At 37.1% G+C, this 20,071-nt stretch overlaps 1 protein-coding gene across 2 annotated transcripts in view; it reads right to left on the bottom strand.

Annotated features, from left to right (window-relative positions):
• Positions 1 to 255: 255 nt before the first annotated feature.
• Positions 256 to 20,071, bottom strand: part of LOC148677871 (protein YIPF5) — a 37,514-nt gene continuing 17,698 nt past the window's right edge. For both annotated transcript variants that reach the window (XM_088627553.1, XM_088627545.1), the window contains exons 4-7: positions 6,592 to 6,737; positions 3,653 to 3,834; positions 2,452 to 2,649; positions 256 to 2,042 (exon numbers count right to left, since the gene is read on the bottom strand). In XM_088627553.1, the coding sequence (XP_088483679.1) occupies positions 2,487 to 2,649; positions 3,653 to 3,834; positions 6,592 to 6,737 (491 nt within the window). In that variant the 3' untranslated portion in view covers positions 256 to 2,042; positions 2,452 to 2,486. The remainder of the gene's footprint in view (positions 2,043 to 2,451; positions 2,650 to 3,652; positions 3,835 to 6,591; positions 6,738 to 20,071) is intronic.

Genomic DNA, 20,071 nt, shown 5'->3' with positions numbered 1-20,071 from the left:
CCTTTTGTGTTCATGTCCTTGTTTGCTCTGTGCTGGAAAAGTACAGCTGTATGCTATTTCCACTGAAGTCAGATCTGGAGCTTTAAGTCTCAAGTGTTTGCCGATCATAGGTGATGTATTTTTTATAGAAAAATGAGACATAACACAAAAATAAACAACATAAATAATGCAATCTTGAAAAAAGTATTAAAAATATTCTAATTATATTTGTTATGTAGTCTGAATACCATTTATTTCTAAAAAATCAATCACAAATTATAAATTACAAACTATAAGGATTTTTGCCACAAATGTAAGGGATTTTTGAAACATGATTTAAAAATTGGGAGAACTTATTGGGTCCTATGGCTTGTAATTGACATGAGCACGGCATGAAAAAAGACAACACAGAGTCAGAAGTAATACTGAGTTTTCTCATTTTAGTAAAAAATGTCAGCCCTGCCAATGAAATGTAAATGTTCAACTTTGAGATACCTGGTCTGATTGGAGAATTAGCAGTGGTGCCTCTTAAAAACACTTCACCACCTCACACAGGCATGCAAAGCTCATCATCTGGTTGAGAACCACTGATAGCGCTTTTCTTTACTGGAGTGTAACTATTAATGTTCCTTATTCTGCTTAATGTGCATTGACCATTCTTCTTGTGACAATGATTACCATGACCTTTTTTTTCGGTATCCTTTCACAGGGATTCAAAGACTCCTATACCAGGAAAACATACATTTTATCCTTAAACACGATTCACACATTCCACCAGCACTCAAGAATCAAATCTTTTCTAATCTATGTATTTACAGATAGTGCATTCAACAGTTCACCTGAAATTTAGAATAAAGCTTCTCCTTAAATCAACCACCCACTTCTATTTTTTATGTAACAGTACACAGAAGACACATTATGCAAGTAACAGAAGGTGCATATGACAACTTGGTACCTGTTACAAGGAATACATATGGTGGATAAAAAGATTATAACATATACATTATACATAACTGTGTGAATATAACTGTTTATTTGAATTGCATTAACACTAAAACATAATATATTTATATACAGTATATTAAAAATATTAACTTCTTATGTTTTCATTTTAAGACAGATCCAAAATGTCCTAAACTTGCAACATATAAAGCATAATGTGCATAATATAAGGAAAAATAAAATACATTAAACTTTGTTCATTTCGTTACTACTGCTGATGGAATCACATTTAGATATGCTTGGTTGGAGGGGGGAGGGGCAGCATGGAAGCACATTGGTTAGCATTGCAGTGCTGGGGCCCAGGGTTAAATTCCTGGTTTGCTATTTGCGTGGAGTTTGTAAGTTCTTCCTGTGTTCACGTGTGTTTCATCCAGGTGCTCCAGTTTCCTCCCTCGCTCCAAAGACATACTGGTAGGTTAATTGGCTTCTGGGGAAATGTACCCTGGTCTGAGTGTGGGCATGTCTATGTTTGTATCTGTGTGTGCCCTGTGATGGACTGGTGTCTCCAAACAGGGTGTATCCCATTGGGGTGCACCCATTATTTGCCATTATGGGTTCTGGCTCCCCTGCAACCCTGTACTGGATAAAGCGGTTTAAAAAATGATGGATGGTTGGGGGGAATATAAAAAACTTTTTTTTGTTGAAATGTCAAGGCGGGTGTGGATACTCAATCAGGCTGTTAGTAAGCTTCCTTAGTAAATATGCACATTGAGATGAGACTATAAGCTGAAGGTTCCCATGTCATAGTTAACTTATCAGATATTTTAATAAATTGGTACAATGTCCGTTGACAGTTCTGACCAAAAAAATGCATTAAGGTAATCTGGCAATGTACTGTAAATACATTTAACTACAGTATAAAAGTGATAGGTAGATATTAGGTGGTGCTGTCTAGGGCTAAAGACTGTAGGCTAGCTAGGATCATGGCAGCCTCTTCTGCTCCTGATCTTCCGTAGACTGATCTTCTACTTTTTCATTTTTGATGCTAATGATACCAGGACTGCAATTAGCATTAGAATAATATTTTCTTTTTCCTCCCAAACACAGTATCTGGTGACCACCTTCAAAATCAACAAACAAAAACCATTAGGAGCTCTCCATTTGCAGAACTTTCTTAACATTCATTCAAAACAGTGAAGTGATTATGAACATTCTATTGGTAAACAAATATTCTTTCCAATAACAAAATCACTTTATTTGGTGATGGAATATTTAAGTGTCTATTTTGGAAGCAGAAATGTTATCATTTAATGGAAAGTAATGTTGAAGCTGATCTACCGTATATCCAAACATCAAATAAATACCTTTGCAGTGCAGTGTAAATGTTATAAATATGCAATCAAGTTGCAAACATTTTTTAAAACGACCTAAATGAGTAAATAAACATTTCAATAAAACTTAAACAATATCATTTTAATACAACTTGAACAAGGAATTTGTTATATATATATACATGTATATAGTATTCACCTGAGGCTTTGAGGCTTTTTAAACAATGGAAAACTTCAGAAGACTGTCAAAAGTGCAAACACTCCATACAGTAAGGCACAGGGATAAGCAATCAGCAGTTGTTGTCCTTCCATTGCCAAAGTGCAAATTAAAATTTTTGAAGCTGACACACTGCACCAAAGAATTATCACAAGAGCAAAAATACTCCCAAGAATACCTCTGGAAAAAAAATACATACACATGCTTAGTCTCATAATCTTACTAAACACATTATAAATATAATTTGACAAAAGTACAAGAAAATACAAAAAGAAGCAACATTTTATGGTTTTGAGATACTTGACTTCTATGTGATAAAACTGCAATATTAAACTGAAAAAAATCGAAGAGGGGTTGCAGTGCCTAACTTTACTTTTTTTTTGTAAATAATGTGTGTTGGGGGAGAAAGATTTTAAAGCAGAGGACACTAGTTTATAAACGATACTAAGCAACAAAGCACAATACTTGAAAACAGGAATGCTTAAATTGTCTTTACTAATGCATACCTTTATAGGAACAAGTAAATGCTGATTCCTGAAAATAAGAAAGAAAACACAATTGTTTCTGCAGTTTTGGACATGGCCTTGGTGCCATATGGGAGGTGGTTTCACGGCTGAAACAGTGTATTTTTAATCCACTTTTCAGCAAGGAATTAACCTCTGTTCTTTATACCTTTAATTGTACACTTCTCTCTTTATGATTTTTATTTTGTCAGGATTCAGGTGGCATACTAAAAAAGCATAGGAAAGATTATCCAAACGATTTACAGGACAATTATGAGAAGTTTATTGGCAAACAAATTGATATTCAGGAAGTTTTTCTTTGTAACATTTTTTTTAAATATTACATAAATCTTCATAAAAATTATCGCAGCCTAATGCAGGATTTGTTTTCTTAATGTGAGGAACTTGAGTTTTATTAAATTAAATTGCATATAAAATCATAACACTATTACTGTATGTTTTTTTACCTTTGGAAAGTAAAAACAAAGGTCTTAACAGTAACAATGTAAAATGCTTCCATTGAAAATTTGGTCTTCTGAAAACAAGAGGGATATATGTGGAATACAATTACTATAAGCTTCCAATTTTTATTGGTATTTAAAAAATTGAAAACACTGCTTTTATAATGACTGTGTAAATGTAACCCATAATGCATAATGCAACAAACAGATAATACTCACTGTAAGGAGAAGAACACGGCAAAACTGGATAGGCTGACCATTGGGAGAAGGCAGTAACCTAGAACACTGGCCACACAGCCATAAGAGACTTCTGTCACACTCATCAAGTTCAAAAGTGTGTACATTCCAAGGCATCCCAAGGCACTAATGCCATACACATACCCAAAGTGAGCTTTACCTGCCTGTGGAAAAAAAAAAAGAAATTAATATATTACCTACATTTAGTAATACAATTCCTCTCACCTGCAAATTGCATACAGTGCCCACTTTTATATTCAAAGTATGTAAATGTAGAATGTACTGTATAGCTTTCTCTCATTATCTGTGGAACTCACTCATGCATAGTTTCCATATTGAGTAACTATCTTCCCAAACTGCAAGACAATCCTTGCTTATATAGAGTTCTAGAAAACTACTGAAAATGCATAAATTCTCCACTAGCTAACAACTGTGTGCCTCCCTCACAGATCTCCTTCAAGCACTGTATGTCTGTCCATTCAGCTACAGTAGGTGTTTGTGTTATTTTACACAGTATTGTGCCCACATGTGCCCTTTTAAGTATATTCAGTTCCTTTGCTATTTTATTATTTGTAATTACAACATACTGTATTACATTTATATTTTGATTTATAATTCACATTTTCTCTTAAGGATAAGGATTTGGAAGGTATGATGACACAATGGTTTCCATTGCAGCCTTGCAAAGCTGGGGCTCTGGGTTCAATTCCACACCTGCGGTGCTATCTGTATGGAGTTTTTATGTTCTCCCTGTGTTCACATGGGTTTTCTTCGGGCATTCTGGTTTCCTCTCACAGTCCATACATATAAAAATACTGGTAGGTTAATTAGCCTAGGTGTGACTGTGTGCATGCCTGTGTTTGTCTTAGTCCTCAATCTCCTTGGAGACTGGTCACATTTGCTCAACACCGCTCAGTGCTACACACACCAAATTCAGCAGGCTGTCCCAACTGCCTGTGTTCATTAACCCTGAATGGCAAAGTAACCCAAAAACGTTTTATGGGTAAACATGGTAAGAATGGTACCTGGTTTGAGCACAGGTTTTGGTTCAATATCTGAAATGAAACTATATCTCATTATGAACTCTCAGGCTTTATAATCATGTAAAAGTCAAAGCAGAGAAAATGTCAATACACCCGTCCTATCCCAAATTGACAAAATTTGAAATCTATATCTGTTGCTATTAAACACAAGCTTTAAACAAAGTGAATTTTGTTTCAGAGAGTTTGCTGTCCTATTTATCTTTGTAATTTCTGACTTCCCATACAGTGTAGTCCTCAGGCCACAAACAGTCTCTCCTAATTTGGTGATGCAACTTTAGAATAGGAAAGTACTGTAGATATCAGTCCACTTGTAGGCATTCATGTTGTAGGAAGGGAGATTATGCTTGGGTTGTATTATTTTTTAGGACGCAGGGTATTTTTCTCGGCCTGTTTAGGTATTTCATAGTGTCCAGATTACAGGTGTAGAATTCTGTGTTTCTGGATCTGTAGGACGCAAGCATTGTAGACGTATAGTTTAATATATGGGGAACATTTAACTGGTATTTTTGTTTAATGTTGAGTAGTTTAATTGTATCATTAATAAATATTTGTCTATCAAAAATTGTGACTCTGCTTTTATTACTCTTTTGTCAGAGCTGTGCCAAGCAATAAAGGAAATAACTCATGTACCTACAAATTATACCTAGCACTGTGGTTTATTTTCATTCTTTCATTTCCCACTCAATCCTAATTTGTTATTTGTTCTTGAACTGTAGTTGATGCAGAGACAGACAGCAGAGAACATTCCTGTTTACCTAATAACTACAAATACTATTTTATGTACTGTATTATATCTTTTACAACACAGTACATTATCTGATCTGGACTGACTGGACCACTCCCTTGACCTTTTTTCCCCTCCTCACAGTCTTTTACTTTGTCCCCCCCTTTACCCCAATTAAGGTGGAAATTGACATTTTGAATTTGTGGTGCCTCGTGGGGCATCTCACTCTGTGACTAGCATATACACACTAATGATTAAAGGTAGTAAATACACGTACTGTATCTGTGATAATTGTAACCTGCTTTTTGCTGTTTCCATTATCACAAGGCCAAACTGCTTTGAAAGAAAAAGAATGCTTTAATTTATCTGATCCATTTCATTACTCAAGGATTTTATTTACTTTTCATGGTTCATTTGAGAAGCCTCCTCCATGAAATTGCTTCAAGGCAAAAATTTTCAATTCTACTGAATTGGAACTTAGAGTGTTCTTAAGCACATATGTTGTTTTCTGTGGTAGAACATCTGTAAGCATATAAATTAGTTCCATAAATCTCCAGAGTATTGGCACAAAATGTTAGCTTCATCATCAGCTTCTTCTACTACTATAGTAGACATGGAAGTAAAATGAGAAAAAATGTCTACACTACTACAAAAGAATGTCTTGGACCTCTCATAGTTAAATTGTTCCATCTGTACAGTACTGTTTTGCCAATAATTTATTAGAGGTTTGTATTGCTACTCTTGCTGTTCTTTTATTTTCTACCATTATTCTACACATATTCTTACAAGCAAGGATGAAACCAATGCAAAATAAATAGTTTGAACTTCTGTCCATGTTCTGGCATATTGTGATCTTAGCAGCAGTTTTAGAGATGAGGCACACGATCTTGTGAATGTATTGAATGGTTTCTCTCGACATTGGCATTCACAAAACATGGATTGCAGTGACACTTCAGGCATTTTAATAGTAAGGAATGTCTTAATACCAACAGTTGTACACATACTACTGTATGTGTTTGGCAGACACTTTCCCTTTGGTTCATGCAATTCCACTGTGTCATTTTCAAATCAATGAAAGAATAGTCATATGATGTAGTATCCGAAATTCAGTAATTCGAAACACAGCCACTGTCAGAAGACAAATATAAACTTACCAGCAGCAGAGTTGCTCCAAGTGCTACACAAAATACCACTGGCCCAGTGAGGTCAGTCTCATTCATGATCCTGCCATCTGCCGGCTTAAACGGATTTAGAACCGTTAATGTCTTTTGCCAAATATTTTCAAAGTTAATACCTAGCTCTGCAAAAAAACACAATTAGAGAAAAATAAATGTAGAAATATGAATCAAAAGAAATATATTTTAAATCTCATTTAATTCTAAAGAAATGTCTCAGGAAAAAAAAATATCAAAATGCCTTAGGAAATGCTTCAGCAATTGTAAGACTTTACAAATTTAACATTGATTTTGGCATCAGGTAAACATTCAATTTAAACAGATTTAATTAGATTTTATCATTACTAGTCACACTATTAGATATTTCAGCCACAGATAGCAATAGGCAAGATTGAGGAACATGACAGAGACTACCACCTTCTTTTCCCACACCAACCCCAAGATCTTGACTCTGTGAAAAAAAATATAATAACTGATGGAAAGTGTGATTATATAGGCCAAAACGTCGATTGACATCATCCTGTTGTGGCTGCTAGGAACTACAAGTGAAAATCTATGTCAGCACCAAACCTTAAATTCACCAGTACTGTCTGTCTCTATGTCTCCCTCTCTCCCAGAGGGTGCAAAAAAGTGTCTCATGTTTTTGTTTTAAATGTCCTTCCATGTAGTATCATTTTAGTCGGTTGACTGCTTTTACTGCTGATTATGAAGAATCCTGTGAGGATTTTGAATACTCAGATCAGATTTCCAAGTGAACTCTGTTCAAAACTTTAAATTTTTGCTTTTCAGTGTAAGTAATTTCTTTAAGCCCTGGAATGCATATGATTACTCTTCATAGGAATACTGTAATTCTAAGAATTGAATTCCTTAAGAGGCAACCTTGTTATGTGGTGACCAAAAGTGTACAAAATATTCAAAATGGGCTCTTAAGAGCACATTGTAAAATTTTATCATATAATAACTCAATTTAAATTATATGCATTTAACTACATATCTTAATATTTTTTTTTATTGCTTTCCCATTTTTCTGGAAAATGTAATTTATATATTAACATAATCACTTAAGTCCACTTAAGTACAGCATTTTGTATTTATGTTTTTGCTACCTGCACATACTTTTCGACACTTACATCAAATGAAATCTGTACAGCGATTGCCCAGTCCTGAATTATATTTAAATCTATTTGAATTTAATTTGTGCTGTTATTACAGTGTAGGACATTGGTGTAATTGCTGAAAAAATCAGAAACTGTAACAGTAAATTCTGAGAGTAGTTGACAACTTTTAGAAACCAATCAAACATAATTATTTACAGTCTTACACACAAATTCTAAATAGACAATATACAATTTATTGATATGACCAAAACATGCATAACAACAAACACAATAGAATATATCTGTGAAACAATCTGCTGTGAACATGGAATGTGATAGTTCACTCAGGGATTACAAACTACAGAGTTAATAACTCACAGTCAACCTCATAGGTTCTATCAGTCTCATATAACTAAATCATAATCATATCAGACACAAGTGAATATGCATTTACTATCATGAACTAAACATCAAACACATTTGTAATAATAGTTCTTTCATCAATAAAGTGAAAAACTAAATTTAATACTCAAAGATCCATTGTCCAGGCATCCATGATGAGTTTAAACTTTGCACTCATAAAAAGCTGGCTGTGTTGTCCATGGCATCTTCTCTGTGCTGGGAGAAGAGAGAGAAACAGTTTTTCTGGAATTGCCCAGGAGCTTGTGCTGGCCTCAGAAAGCTCTGCCAAAGTTGTGCCCTGCTGACTTTGATCTTAAAAAAGTCACTGTACAGTTTGTCTTTTTGGGGTTCACAAGATAGACAAAATGGGAACTCAGTTCAATCATACATGCTACAGCTTTGTTCATAATCTTCCGGAAGTCTACAAAAAGAGAGTCCAATTGTCTAATTTTTTTGATCAGGCAAAAGTAATAGCGGGTTTTCAAACACAAGATTTCTACTGTTTCAGGAAGAATATCTTGAACAGAATTGCGCACTTTACTCACCTAAGACTCACCTAAGTCTTGGTCTGGCGTCTTGGTGAAATGTTTACAGATGCAGCAATTCAAAATGGGTGGGGTATTTCGCGGCATACCCCGGTGGGCGTGTCGCGGTATCATGCAGTTTCACACAGTATCACGCGGTTAATCGTGTCATTTGACGTCATGCCGGAAACTATCCGGCATCACCTTGTAAAACCGCCAGGGGGAGCTTAACCTCTCATGTACAGCATTTGAGCTTTTAATTACAGCATGTTAATCATCAGTCATTAAAATGTTGGTATATTTTATGAAAGCAAGATTGCTCAGTTGGACAAAAGTACACCTACCTTTATCAGAAATATTTATGCATCAAAGCCTTTACCGAAGATATTACTAATAGTATTAATAATGAATGACTCTGGACAAGCTGTATACTCAAAGTATAATTTCTTTAACACATTTGTACAAGCACTTGGAATCTGTCCAAGCCATACTTTGTCAGGCATTTTGTTTTACTTCAACGGGCATAAAAACTCCCTTGCTTTTAACAGGGCATTTCAAAATTTCTAGCTACGAAAATGATTTAAAATGCGACACCTATCATTCAACTAGAGCTTAAAATATCACAAGGAAAAATATGAGATACATGAGAATCCAGGCTTTTTTATCAGCGCTTTCTTTTCCGTATACCAGATTTTATGGAACCACTTCAGAAGGCTGTCAGCCAGTCAGATTCCAGGAATCGGTACTTTAAAGGACAAATACACACCGGTATTCCATTTCTCCCTAACGATTTTAAGCATCGAAGTATTTAACTAGCATGTGAAATAGCGTGTGAAAAAGTGGTAGTTTTAAGCTTTTCTGCTAATATAATTTGGAATCGCGTATCTAAAGAATTTAATAACGATATGATTATATTCGTGTACTGGGACAGAGCTGTGTAGGGCTGTTTCGCCTCTCTCTTCATGCGACTTCCCTTGTAGCCTACTGGTCTACGTGCCCGATTACCAACTCACGGGTTGTGTGTTCAAATCCAGCTGGTACTGGACTTTTCTTTTAACAAACATTTCTTCGAAAAAATAGAATAGCAATATTATGGACAATCAATTGACTTTTATATTTCAAAATATCACAACATGATCGATTCTAAGTCATTTTTGATAACAATGAATAGTCACCTTCTTCCCTTCTGACTACGGTCCCTGCTTCTGCTTCCTGCTTCTATTGTGTGTGTGTGTAATAGAGTAAATTTTTATAGAGAAATGGAGGCTGGACAGTATGCGTTACAATATAAACAATCGTGTTTTGATTTAAATCGCAAATGTGTGTTTAATTATATGTGTTTTTTTAATCATAATCAGGCTAATGCAACATAAATTGATACAGTATCTTTGTCTTCTAAGTATCTTAATAAACTTTCAGCATAGCTTTCTACCCGTTTAGATTTATTTTTCTTGGGATTTTGGGATCAAACGTGGAAGGATTAGATTGTAATCGTTTTTATTTTTCAAATACGTTTTAGAAAAGTGTAATCTATACCTGCCCAGACTGTACGCCTTTCTAAACCTCGCCTTTCACTCCTGTCCTGCTCTTCCCCGTGCACCCCAGCCGGGCGCTCTTCGGCCTCTGCCCGGGACGAATGTATATTTTGATATTTACACCCGGCGCGGCACCGAGGGAGCGTCTGTATTTATAACTTAGTTTTTAAAATTAGTCAAGCAATATGAAGCATCTCCTTTTACTTTTAAGTCCCTTAAATACATTGAGCACAGCTTTCTCACCACTTAAGATTACTTTTTGATACCATCCTTACACAAAGCAGAAACTTTCCGATGACATACAGTACAAGTGGAAAGATTACAGATTTTAATCGTCTTTAATTTTGTTACGTTATACGTTTTAGGAACGTTTCATCTAAACAAACACCACAAAACTATTCTCGATTGTATTTCTGAATGTTATGTTACACCTACAGTAGTTCACTGCTTTAAATACATCGAATTAAGAAAGTTAGGTGTAGCACTTTAGATATTTTTTTCTGAACCAGGGAAAATCTAATCATGTTTCTCTATAACAATAATAAAAAACTTTATTTTACATATCACCTTTAAAAGTGGCATCTCAAAGCAATACAGTAGATGGAAAAACAGTTAAAAGGGACCAAAGTAAATACCAGACAAACGCAAATGCTTTTATTCATTTAGCAGAGAGTGAGAGGGACATCCAGCAGAGAGAGACACACACACCGGTTTCCATTGACAAAAGTAATTGTTTTTTTACATTCCTCTTGTCTAACAGGAATGTTTTGTTTTGTGGACAGACTGTTAGACTAGAGGAAAAGAGCGCCTCCTTCTACAAAGCATTTCGTTGATCCGATCACGAATTCTTTTCCAGTCGCACAAAGTAAGGGTTAAGAATCTCCGATTCACCATGCTTTTTTTTGTGATGGGAGCTCACCCAATCCCTTGGTGTATTAATGCTTTATTCACATGTACGGCTAGAATGTTCATTGTCTTCCAATGAAAGGCGGGTGCCTTTTGCCGAAGTCGGGAGACATTAGAGGCTTGCCACACCCGGACTGTTAAACCAACGCATTAGCACGTCAAAGCCCATTGAGGACCCGGGCGCAATAGTTGTTTTGTCCCTTGATTTACTGATCTGCATTAATTATGGATATCGAGTTCCTGCTCTTTGCAGACGACCTGGTCCCGCTGTCGTCCACAGAACAGAGCCTGCGCCAGAACCTGGCACTGCTGGAGCAGCACTGTCAGACCTGGGCGCCGACAGTCAATCTGGACAAGACCAGAGTTATGGTGTTAAAAGCCAGACCTCAGGGAAACAGGTACAAATTCACACTTAACAACACATTAACACCTAACAATGGGAGCAGGGACGAATTAGGCTAGTACCCACTATTGTTAAACATACAGAAAAGAATATTAAAGTATTGAATATTAGTATTGGCTTTAGTATTAGCCATACAGAACATTAAAGTGCCCCTTTTCCATTCAGCGGGTGCCTGAGCCGCTGTGTCCTATCTTCTGACAGTCGCCGTTGTGAATGTCTGTAGAGTGTATCTTATTTTTAGTACTATATTTTTGTATTATATTCCCTATTAATCAAACTCTAAGAGTATGTATCGGCTTGTCCCCTCCTCCCGCCCCTCTCTGTGTACAGTAGAGCCTCCTGTCCAGCCAGCACATGTCCACAGACACTCACAACAGCGACATATCATAAAACGTTTGCACATATAGTTTAATTATTAGTTGTTTTTCAGGAAGTTAAAAAAAACACTTGAATTACTTATCCAGTCTCTCGAAATAAAGTTATTTTTCAAGCAAGGCAACAAACGTCAGGCAATGTGTTTTTTTTAATCCAACATTGACAGCTACATCTTAAATCTTGTCAGTCAGCTCTTTTTTCTCTATTTGAATTGTGGCTTACACATCGCACGGCTTTAAAAGCTAGAAAGACAGGTTTCGATTCACATTAGCTGGCGAGCCTTGTTAACAAAAAAACAGACAATACACAGGGAGGGTGAGGTCAAGCCAGAGAGAGAGTTTTTTACCCTCTGTCTAAAAACCCAAATAACCCGGGGCAGAGACTCTGGGGGGATCATTGCGTGGTACAGAGCGGAGCTCAGTCAATTCTTATGGAATGTGTTTCCTTTCTTTTTTTCAGCATGGAATAAACCTGTTACTTGATTCATATGGATGCCCGGTTACGTTATACGTTTTAGGAACGTTTCATCTAAACAAACACCACAAAACTATTCTCGATTGTATTTCTGAGTGTTATGTTACACCTACAGTAGTTCACTGCTTTAAATACATCGAATTAAGACACCCAAATTAATAATGTAACATGCCACTGTTTGTTCATGAAAAAAGTTATACTGAGATTTCCTTAGATACGCGATTAAAAAAAAAAAATTTGAATCCCCGGCGGAACACATTCCATAAGAATCAGCGCTTTTGCAGTATATATCGCCTTTAAAGGTGGCTTCTCAAAACGCTTTACAGGATAAAAACAACAAAAACAGCAACAACAACAATATTGTATTTCATTGCACTTTGAAAACCAAGTAATACAGATGCAGCCATTCAAAATGGGTGAGGTATTTCGCAGCATACCCCGGTGGGCGTGTCGCGGTATCACGCGGTATCACGCGTTTCACGTGTGTCACGTGACTAACTATCCGGCGTCGCCTTGTAAAACCGCCAGGGGGAGCTTAACCTCTCATGTACAGCATTTGAGCCTTTAATTTTGAACTGTGTATTACAGCATGTTAATCATCAGTCATTAAAATGTTGGTATATTTTATGAAAGCAAGATTGCTCAGTTGGACAAAAGTACACAACCTACCTTTATCAGAAATATTTATGCATCAAAGCCTTTACTGAAGATATTACTAATAGTATTAATAATGGATGACTTTGGACAAGCTGTATACTCAAAGTATAATTTCTTTAGCACATTTGTACAAGCACTTGGAATCTGTCCAAGCCATACTTTGTCAGGCATTTTGTTTTACTTCAACGGGCATAAAAACTTCCTTGCTTTTAACAGGGCGTTTCAAAATTTCTAGCTACGAAAATGATTTAAAATGCGACACCTATCATTCAACTAGAGCTTAAAATATCACAAGGAAAAATACACACCGGTATTCCATTTCTCCCTAAACATTGTAAGCTTCGAAGTCTTTAACTAACGTGATACCGGAGTCAACAAGCATACTTTTAGAATTTGATTGAAAGGGAATATAATATGGAATCGCGTATCTAAAGAAATTAATAACGATATAATTATATTCATGTTGCAAAAGAACTGCAACGGACATAAAAACTCCCTTGCATGGTTTCATTACGACCAGAATCGGTCTTGAGATATTTTTAACTTGATTTACAGTATTTGAGAGGTATGTCTTAACAACGATACTACAGTGATTAAGTACTGCTCACGTATATGTTTCTAGGTTTATATTATGCATTTCATACGGTCAAATTACTTTTGAGCAACTAATAAGAAGCACGAAACGGTATGCGTTTTACTTTCGTTTTGTGCTGGGACCCGTGGATTGATTAGAGATATCAAGTACATACAAGTCATTTTTTAAATGTTGTAGTTCGTCTTGAAAAAATGTTACGAGTACATCATCTATCAACAATTACACAGGTTCTGTTTCCATATTGCGGATTTTGGTTACGTAATATTATTTTCTAGATTTCACGTTGTGAATATCATGGGATGTCTGATGGGATGTTTCTAAAAATCCATCCTCTGTAAAACGTCTTCTCTAGTTGTCCTGCATATGTATTCGCTAATGAAGCTGTGTGTTCTGAGCCTGGATCTCTACATTTCTGTATGAACCAGCTTAGAGGGCTAAAGACAGCTTGTGTTTAAATTGAGTGTAAGGCAATTTATGCTTCTAAAGTCATGGTCAGCATTTATTTTTGTACTGTGCTGTAAACTTGTTCTGTGCCAAGTCACATTATTTTATAGCGTTTTTATAGCGTTATCAAATACGGTGTTACTGTAGTTTACTGAGTCCCATGTCACATGGTCTGTGATTGAAACCTGTAAAACCGGTTTAATTCATCACAGCCAGCACTCTTCAGGTGTGAGGGTCTTCTGCTCAGAATGAAACGCTAAAATGTTTGTGTATATTCTAATGGTAGTGGGGGCGGGGTGTGTGGGAACAGGTTTGGTTGAAATTGCATTGGAGATCTATGTTCTTCACACCTGAAACATTTTCTCTGAAAGCATTTTCTTCGCAGTTTAACCGATCCTGTTACAGCATGTTACAGTTTACTATTATTAACCATATTAATTTTAAGTGCTTAATGTAAAATCTTGTAAAAATATATTTTCATTGTTCAAATATACATTAAGTCTGACTATCATATAATAAGTTAAATACAAAACTAAAGAAAAAATAGGGTTAAATATAATTCAAAATATTTTGCTAACAATGTTAACTGTTTATGAATAATAAAATGTATTAACTAAGGAGTAGGATGGCACAGTTGTTAGTATGTTTTTTGTTTTGTTTCTTTTTCATAAATACAACAGTAGTACCTGATGTCTCAGTGGCTTTCAAAATTAAATTATGCATGCAAACCTGTGAACTAGAAAGATAACTAAGATATCCATCCATTATATTCCATAATATCCATGAAATATATGGCGCTGAAATACAGTATGTGTGACGCATAAAAGACACCAAGGGATTGGGTGAGCTCCCATCACAAAAAAAAAAACTGCGAACCTGCACTACAGCGACCATAGTACAGTATGGAGACCAAGGCGTTTTACGGGAAGAGACAGGGTGCTTCTGCCGCCCCAGCTTCCAAAGAGCGAAGGGTAAGCAAATACAGCAGACTTCATCTGAAATACGCGATTACAGCGCATATTACAAGGTATTATTGCCGTTTTGAATTTTAAATTCAATTATAATTATTTCTTCGTAGCCTGTTCTTCAAGAAAACACCGCACGGGGGAAACGATTTACCACCAGGACAGTAAAAAAGAAAGCGGTAAGACGGAAAAAAAGAAAAGTTTATTTTGACTTCTGTTCCGCGACTGATGAATACTACTGTGTGACTTTATTTCTTACATGAATTATGTTATTTTGCCACAGGCCGTGGGTCTCTGCTCTCGGCCACTGGCCAGGGTGCCAACCTGTAGAAGCAGCACCTGTATGGAGACATTTCGGCAGCAGCGGAAGCATTACGATGCATTACTGGGGAGGATTGGGAGGCTAGAGTTCCAGCAGTCAAACAGTTGAGCAGCTGTCTCCCGAAAAGTGCCTCTCCCCGCCGCGCAGGCTGCAATGCCTGGCGGAAGCTCTGCCCCCCGCAGAGCACACACCGCCTCAGGACACTCCATCCCGGCCTCTCACTTCACCACCGCGCAGGAATCTGTTGATGCTGTCCCCGCCGGCTATCTCCCCCCAGGAAGCACAGCGGAATTCACAGATGCCAGTAGGACGAATAATTCTCCCAGATGTCCAACTGCTACCCATCACCCAGGAGATGGAGGGGGGGTTGTACTTGCAGTGCATCGGCATAGACGGGAAAGCAAGAGCCGACCGCTACGCCGCCCTCGTGTTTCGAAATCTTGTGACTTTTGAAATTTACTGGGGGTGGACCACGTCTGTAAATTTCGATGGGTCCAGAGGCAAAAGTGCCTTGCCTTGCAATCTCCGGGAAACCATTAGTACGATGGTGAATCGGAGATTCTCAACCCTTGCTGCGTACGACTGGAAAAGAATTTGTGATCGGATCAACGAAATGCTTCGTAGGAGGAGGCGGTCTTTTCCTCTTGTCTAACAGTCTGTCCACAAACAAAACATTCCTGTTAGACAAGAGGAATTGAAAAAAAACAATTTTGTCAATGAAAACTGGTGTGTGTGTCTCTCCCTGCTGGATGTCCCTCTCACAAACTGCTGAATGAATAAAATAATTTTATTGAAAACGAGTTTGCGTTTGTCTGGTCTTTAAATTCTTGAGATACGTGATTCCATATAATATTCCCTTTTAATCAAATTCTAAAAGTATGCTTGTTGACTCCGGTATCGCGTTAGTTAAAGACTTCGATGCTTAAAATGTTTAGGGAGAAATGGAATACTGGTGTGTATGTTTTCTTTAAAGTACCGAGACCAGCCATATACTGTATGTTTAAGTTCCAAAATTAATATCGTTTATGGGCTTCACACGCGTTGCAGTATGCTCAGGCACTAAGTAAAAGGAGATGCTTCGTATTGCTTGACTAATTTTAAAAACTAAGTTATAAATGCAGACGCTCCCTCGATGCGCTGCTCTGGTGCGTCGGCTCCTACACAGTGCCTGTCTGCCGTAAGCGTTACAATATACTAAATACTAAATACTAAAGCCAATACTGGCTCAATGGGCTTTGACGTGCTAATGCGTTGGTTTAACAATCCGGGTGTGGCAGGCTTCCAATGTCAACTCGACTCGATTGGAAGACAATGAACGTATTTTAGCCCTAAATGAATTAATAGCAAACATGGTTTACATAAAATACATTTTTCCAAGAAAGTTTATAATAATACGATCTATAGTTGAAATCTGAGCCTACTTTAAAAATAAAGGAAAAGCATTTTCAGAGAGCAATCACGCTGTGGTTATGTAGAAAAAGTGATTAGGTTTATGAGCAATCTAATTACCTATTCGCTTAAAACGCTATATAAAATAAAGTTTATTTAGAGATGAATGATCAGTGTCGCAGTTTAAATAATGTGAGTCAGGAAACTAACACAGCGCCACCGGATTTAATAACGCAATAAAAACGCTATAAAATAATGTGACACAGTACAGCACAGTACAATAATACTGACCATGACTTTAGAAGCATAAATTACCTTACACTCAATTTAAACACAAGCTGTCTTTCTGTATGAACCTCTAAGCTGGTTCATACAGAAAATGTAGAAATGCATTAGCCTGATTATGATTAAAAAACACATAATTAAACACGCGTTTGCGATTTAAATCAGAACACGATTTAAATCAATATAAATGTTTATATTGTAACGCATACTGTCCAGCCTCCATTTCTCTATAAAAATTTACTGTTGCACACACACACACAATAGAAGCAGGAACCGCTGTCAGAAGGGAAGATATGTTCAAAATATCGCAAATATCGATCATGTTGCGATATTTTGAAATATAAAAGTCAATTGATTGTCCATAATATCGCTTACCTATTTTTTCGAAGAAATGTTTGTTAAAATAAAAGTCCAGCACCAGCTGGATTCGAACACACAACCTGCCAGTTGGTAGTCACGCACCTAGACCAGTAGGCTACAAGACAGCTCGCATGATCAGGCAGGCGAAACAGCCCTACACAGCCCTGCCGCAGTACACGGATATAATCATACCGTTATTAAATTCTTTAGATACGCGATATTTATATACTGTATGTTTACGTTCCAAAATTAATATCGTTTATGGCCTTCACACGCGTTACAGTATGCTCCTATTCTTTTTATGCTCAGCTACTAAGATTTCCCTTCAGTGGTAAAATTCAATATCTACAACGGGCACAGTAAAGACGTTTACAGTAAGTCTTTCTACGACAGACCAACGGACCACGAGTGCCCCTGTCGGTCAACTAATCACGCACCGCGGTACCCCGTGTCATCATACTTGCGGTACGTGTCTGTACCGTTCACTTTGAATGGCTGCATCTGTAACTTAACTATATGTGCAAACGTTTCATATGTTGCTGTTGTGAATGCCTGTGGAGTGTATCTTATTTGCCTTACGTCCTGGTTATCTCGCTCGCCCTCCCCCCCTCTCTCCCTCAATTCAATTCAATTCAAGGTGTTTTATTAGCATGACAGATGGGTATAATCAGTGTTGGGTATTTACTTTGCTTTGAGATTCCACTTTTAAAGGTGATATGTAAAATAAAGTTTTTTATTATTGTTATAGAGAAACATGATCAGATTTTCCCTGGTTCAGAAAAAAGACGATTCAAATCTGTAATCTTTGCACTTGTATGTCATCGGAAAATACAATCAGTTTCTGCTTTGTGTAAGGATGGTGTCAAAAAGTAATCTAAGTGGTGAGAAAGCTGTGCTCCTCAAAGCGCTTTACAGGATAAAAACAATAACAACAATAGTGGCTGGGCAAACGATTTTTTTTATAGAAATACAAAATGAGATACTGTATAATGATTCCACATACAGTACGCGATTCCATATTATATTCCCTTTTAATCAAATACTAAAAGTATGCTTGTTGACTCCGGTATCACGTTTAGGGAGAAATAGAATACTGGTGTGTATGTTTTCTTTAAAGTACCGAGACGAGCCATATACTGTATGTTTAAGTTCCAAAATTAATATCGTTTATGGCCTTCACACGCGTTGCAGTATGCTCCTATTCTTTTTATGCTCAGGCACTAAGATTTCCCTTCAGTGGTAAAATTCCATATAAATATTCAATACTTAAACGGGCACAGTTAAGACATTAAATATACATATACATACTGTATACAGTACAGTTTGCATACGGTAATATGTTTATGTTCCTAAATCAATCTCTTTTATGAGCATGTGAAAGGCATGGTGAATCGATTCTCAAAAATTACTGTACTTTGCATGATTGGAAACAAATGCGTGATTGCGAAATGCTGTGGTGTTACTTTTACAAAGATGGTCAATGAAAAAAAGAATGTGGACCAGGGCAATACTTTTGAGTTTACACTTACAGCTTGTCCAAGGTCATTCATTATTAATACTATTAGTAATATCTTCGTTAAAGACTTTGATGGCGACAGCCCAAACATGAGAGGTTGAGCTTAATTAGCTCCACCTTGCGGAAATTCCGGATACTATTATTTTGCTTGCGGTATTATAGGAGAATTTACGGTAACTAGCGGTATTTACCGGTAACTCGCGGTAGACTGCGTACAGCGCACCGGAAAATAATGCGGTATCGCCCGCACATTTTGAATGGCTGCATCTGTACCGTTTGGAATTGAAACCTTTGAAAACTAAGTCCCCATCCTGTAATTCTATCATTTTTATCCATATTTTGTAACATCCAGGTTAATGGCGCATGATCTGTGTACAATATAAACCGTCTTCCTAATAAATAATACCTCAAATAGTCCAGGGCCCATTTTATTACTAGACATTCTTTCTATATGGTAGAATAGTGTTTTTCAGCAGGATTTAACTTGCGTTTAATATATAGAATAGGATGCTCCAGTCCATCAATTTCTTGCGAGAGTATGGCTCCAGTTCCAGTGTCAGAAGCATTAGTTTTTACCACGAAAGGTTTATTGAAGTTCGGTACCTGTAAGACGGGTTGAGGCGAGAGAGATGTTTTTAAGTCTTGAAAGGCCCTCTCTTCCAAGTCGGTCCATTTTATTTTTTCCAGAGAACTCGTCTTCGTTAAATCGTGCAAAGGTGCAGCAATGGAGGCAAACCCTGGAATGAAATGTCGATAATAACTCGCAAGTCCCAAAAATGTTCTGATTTGCTTCATTGTAGCAGGTTTGGACCAGTTTTTAATTAACTGCACGTTCTGCTCTTGGGGCATGATCAATCCTCCCCCGATCGTATAACCAAGATAATTGGCTTCCCGAGCCCCCAGACAACATTTATTTGGGTTGGCTGTTAATCCTGCTACTCGCAAAGCTCCAGTCACTGCTTCCAGGTGTTGTAGATGTTGTTCCCCTGTCGTGCTATGAATCACAAGGTCATCCAAGTAGGCAGCTGCAAAATCACGATATGGTCTCAGTATTCGGTCCATTAATCTTTGGAATGTTGCGGGAGCGCCATGCAAACCGAAGGGTAGGACCCTATACTGATATAGCCCCTCCGGTGTGGCAAAAGTGGTCTTGGCTTTGTCTTCTTCGGCAAGAGGCACTTGCCAATATCCCTTCGTAAGATCAAGGGTA

This window comes from Lepisosteus platostomus, chromosome 1 (assembly GCF_059453375.1).
Source record: "Lepisosteus platostomus isolate fLepPlt1 chromosome 1, fLepPlt1.hap1, whole genome shotgun sequence".
NCBI classification, from domain to species: domain Eukaryota; kingdom Metazoa; phylum Chordata; class Actinopteri; order Semionotiformes; family Lepisosteidae; genus Lepisosteus; species Lepisosteus platostomus.
The sequence above is the reverse complement of the archived record's forward strand: the minus strand, read 5'-3'. Positions and strand labels throughout refer to the sequence as shown.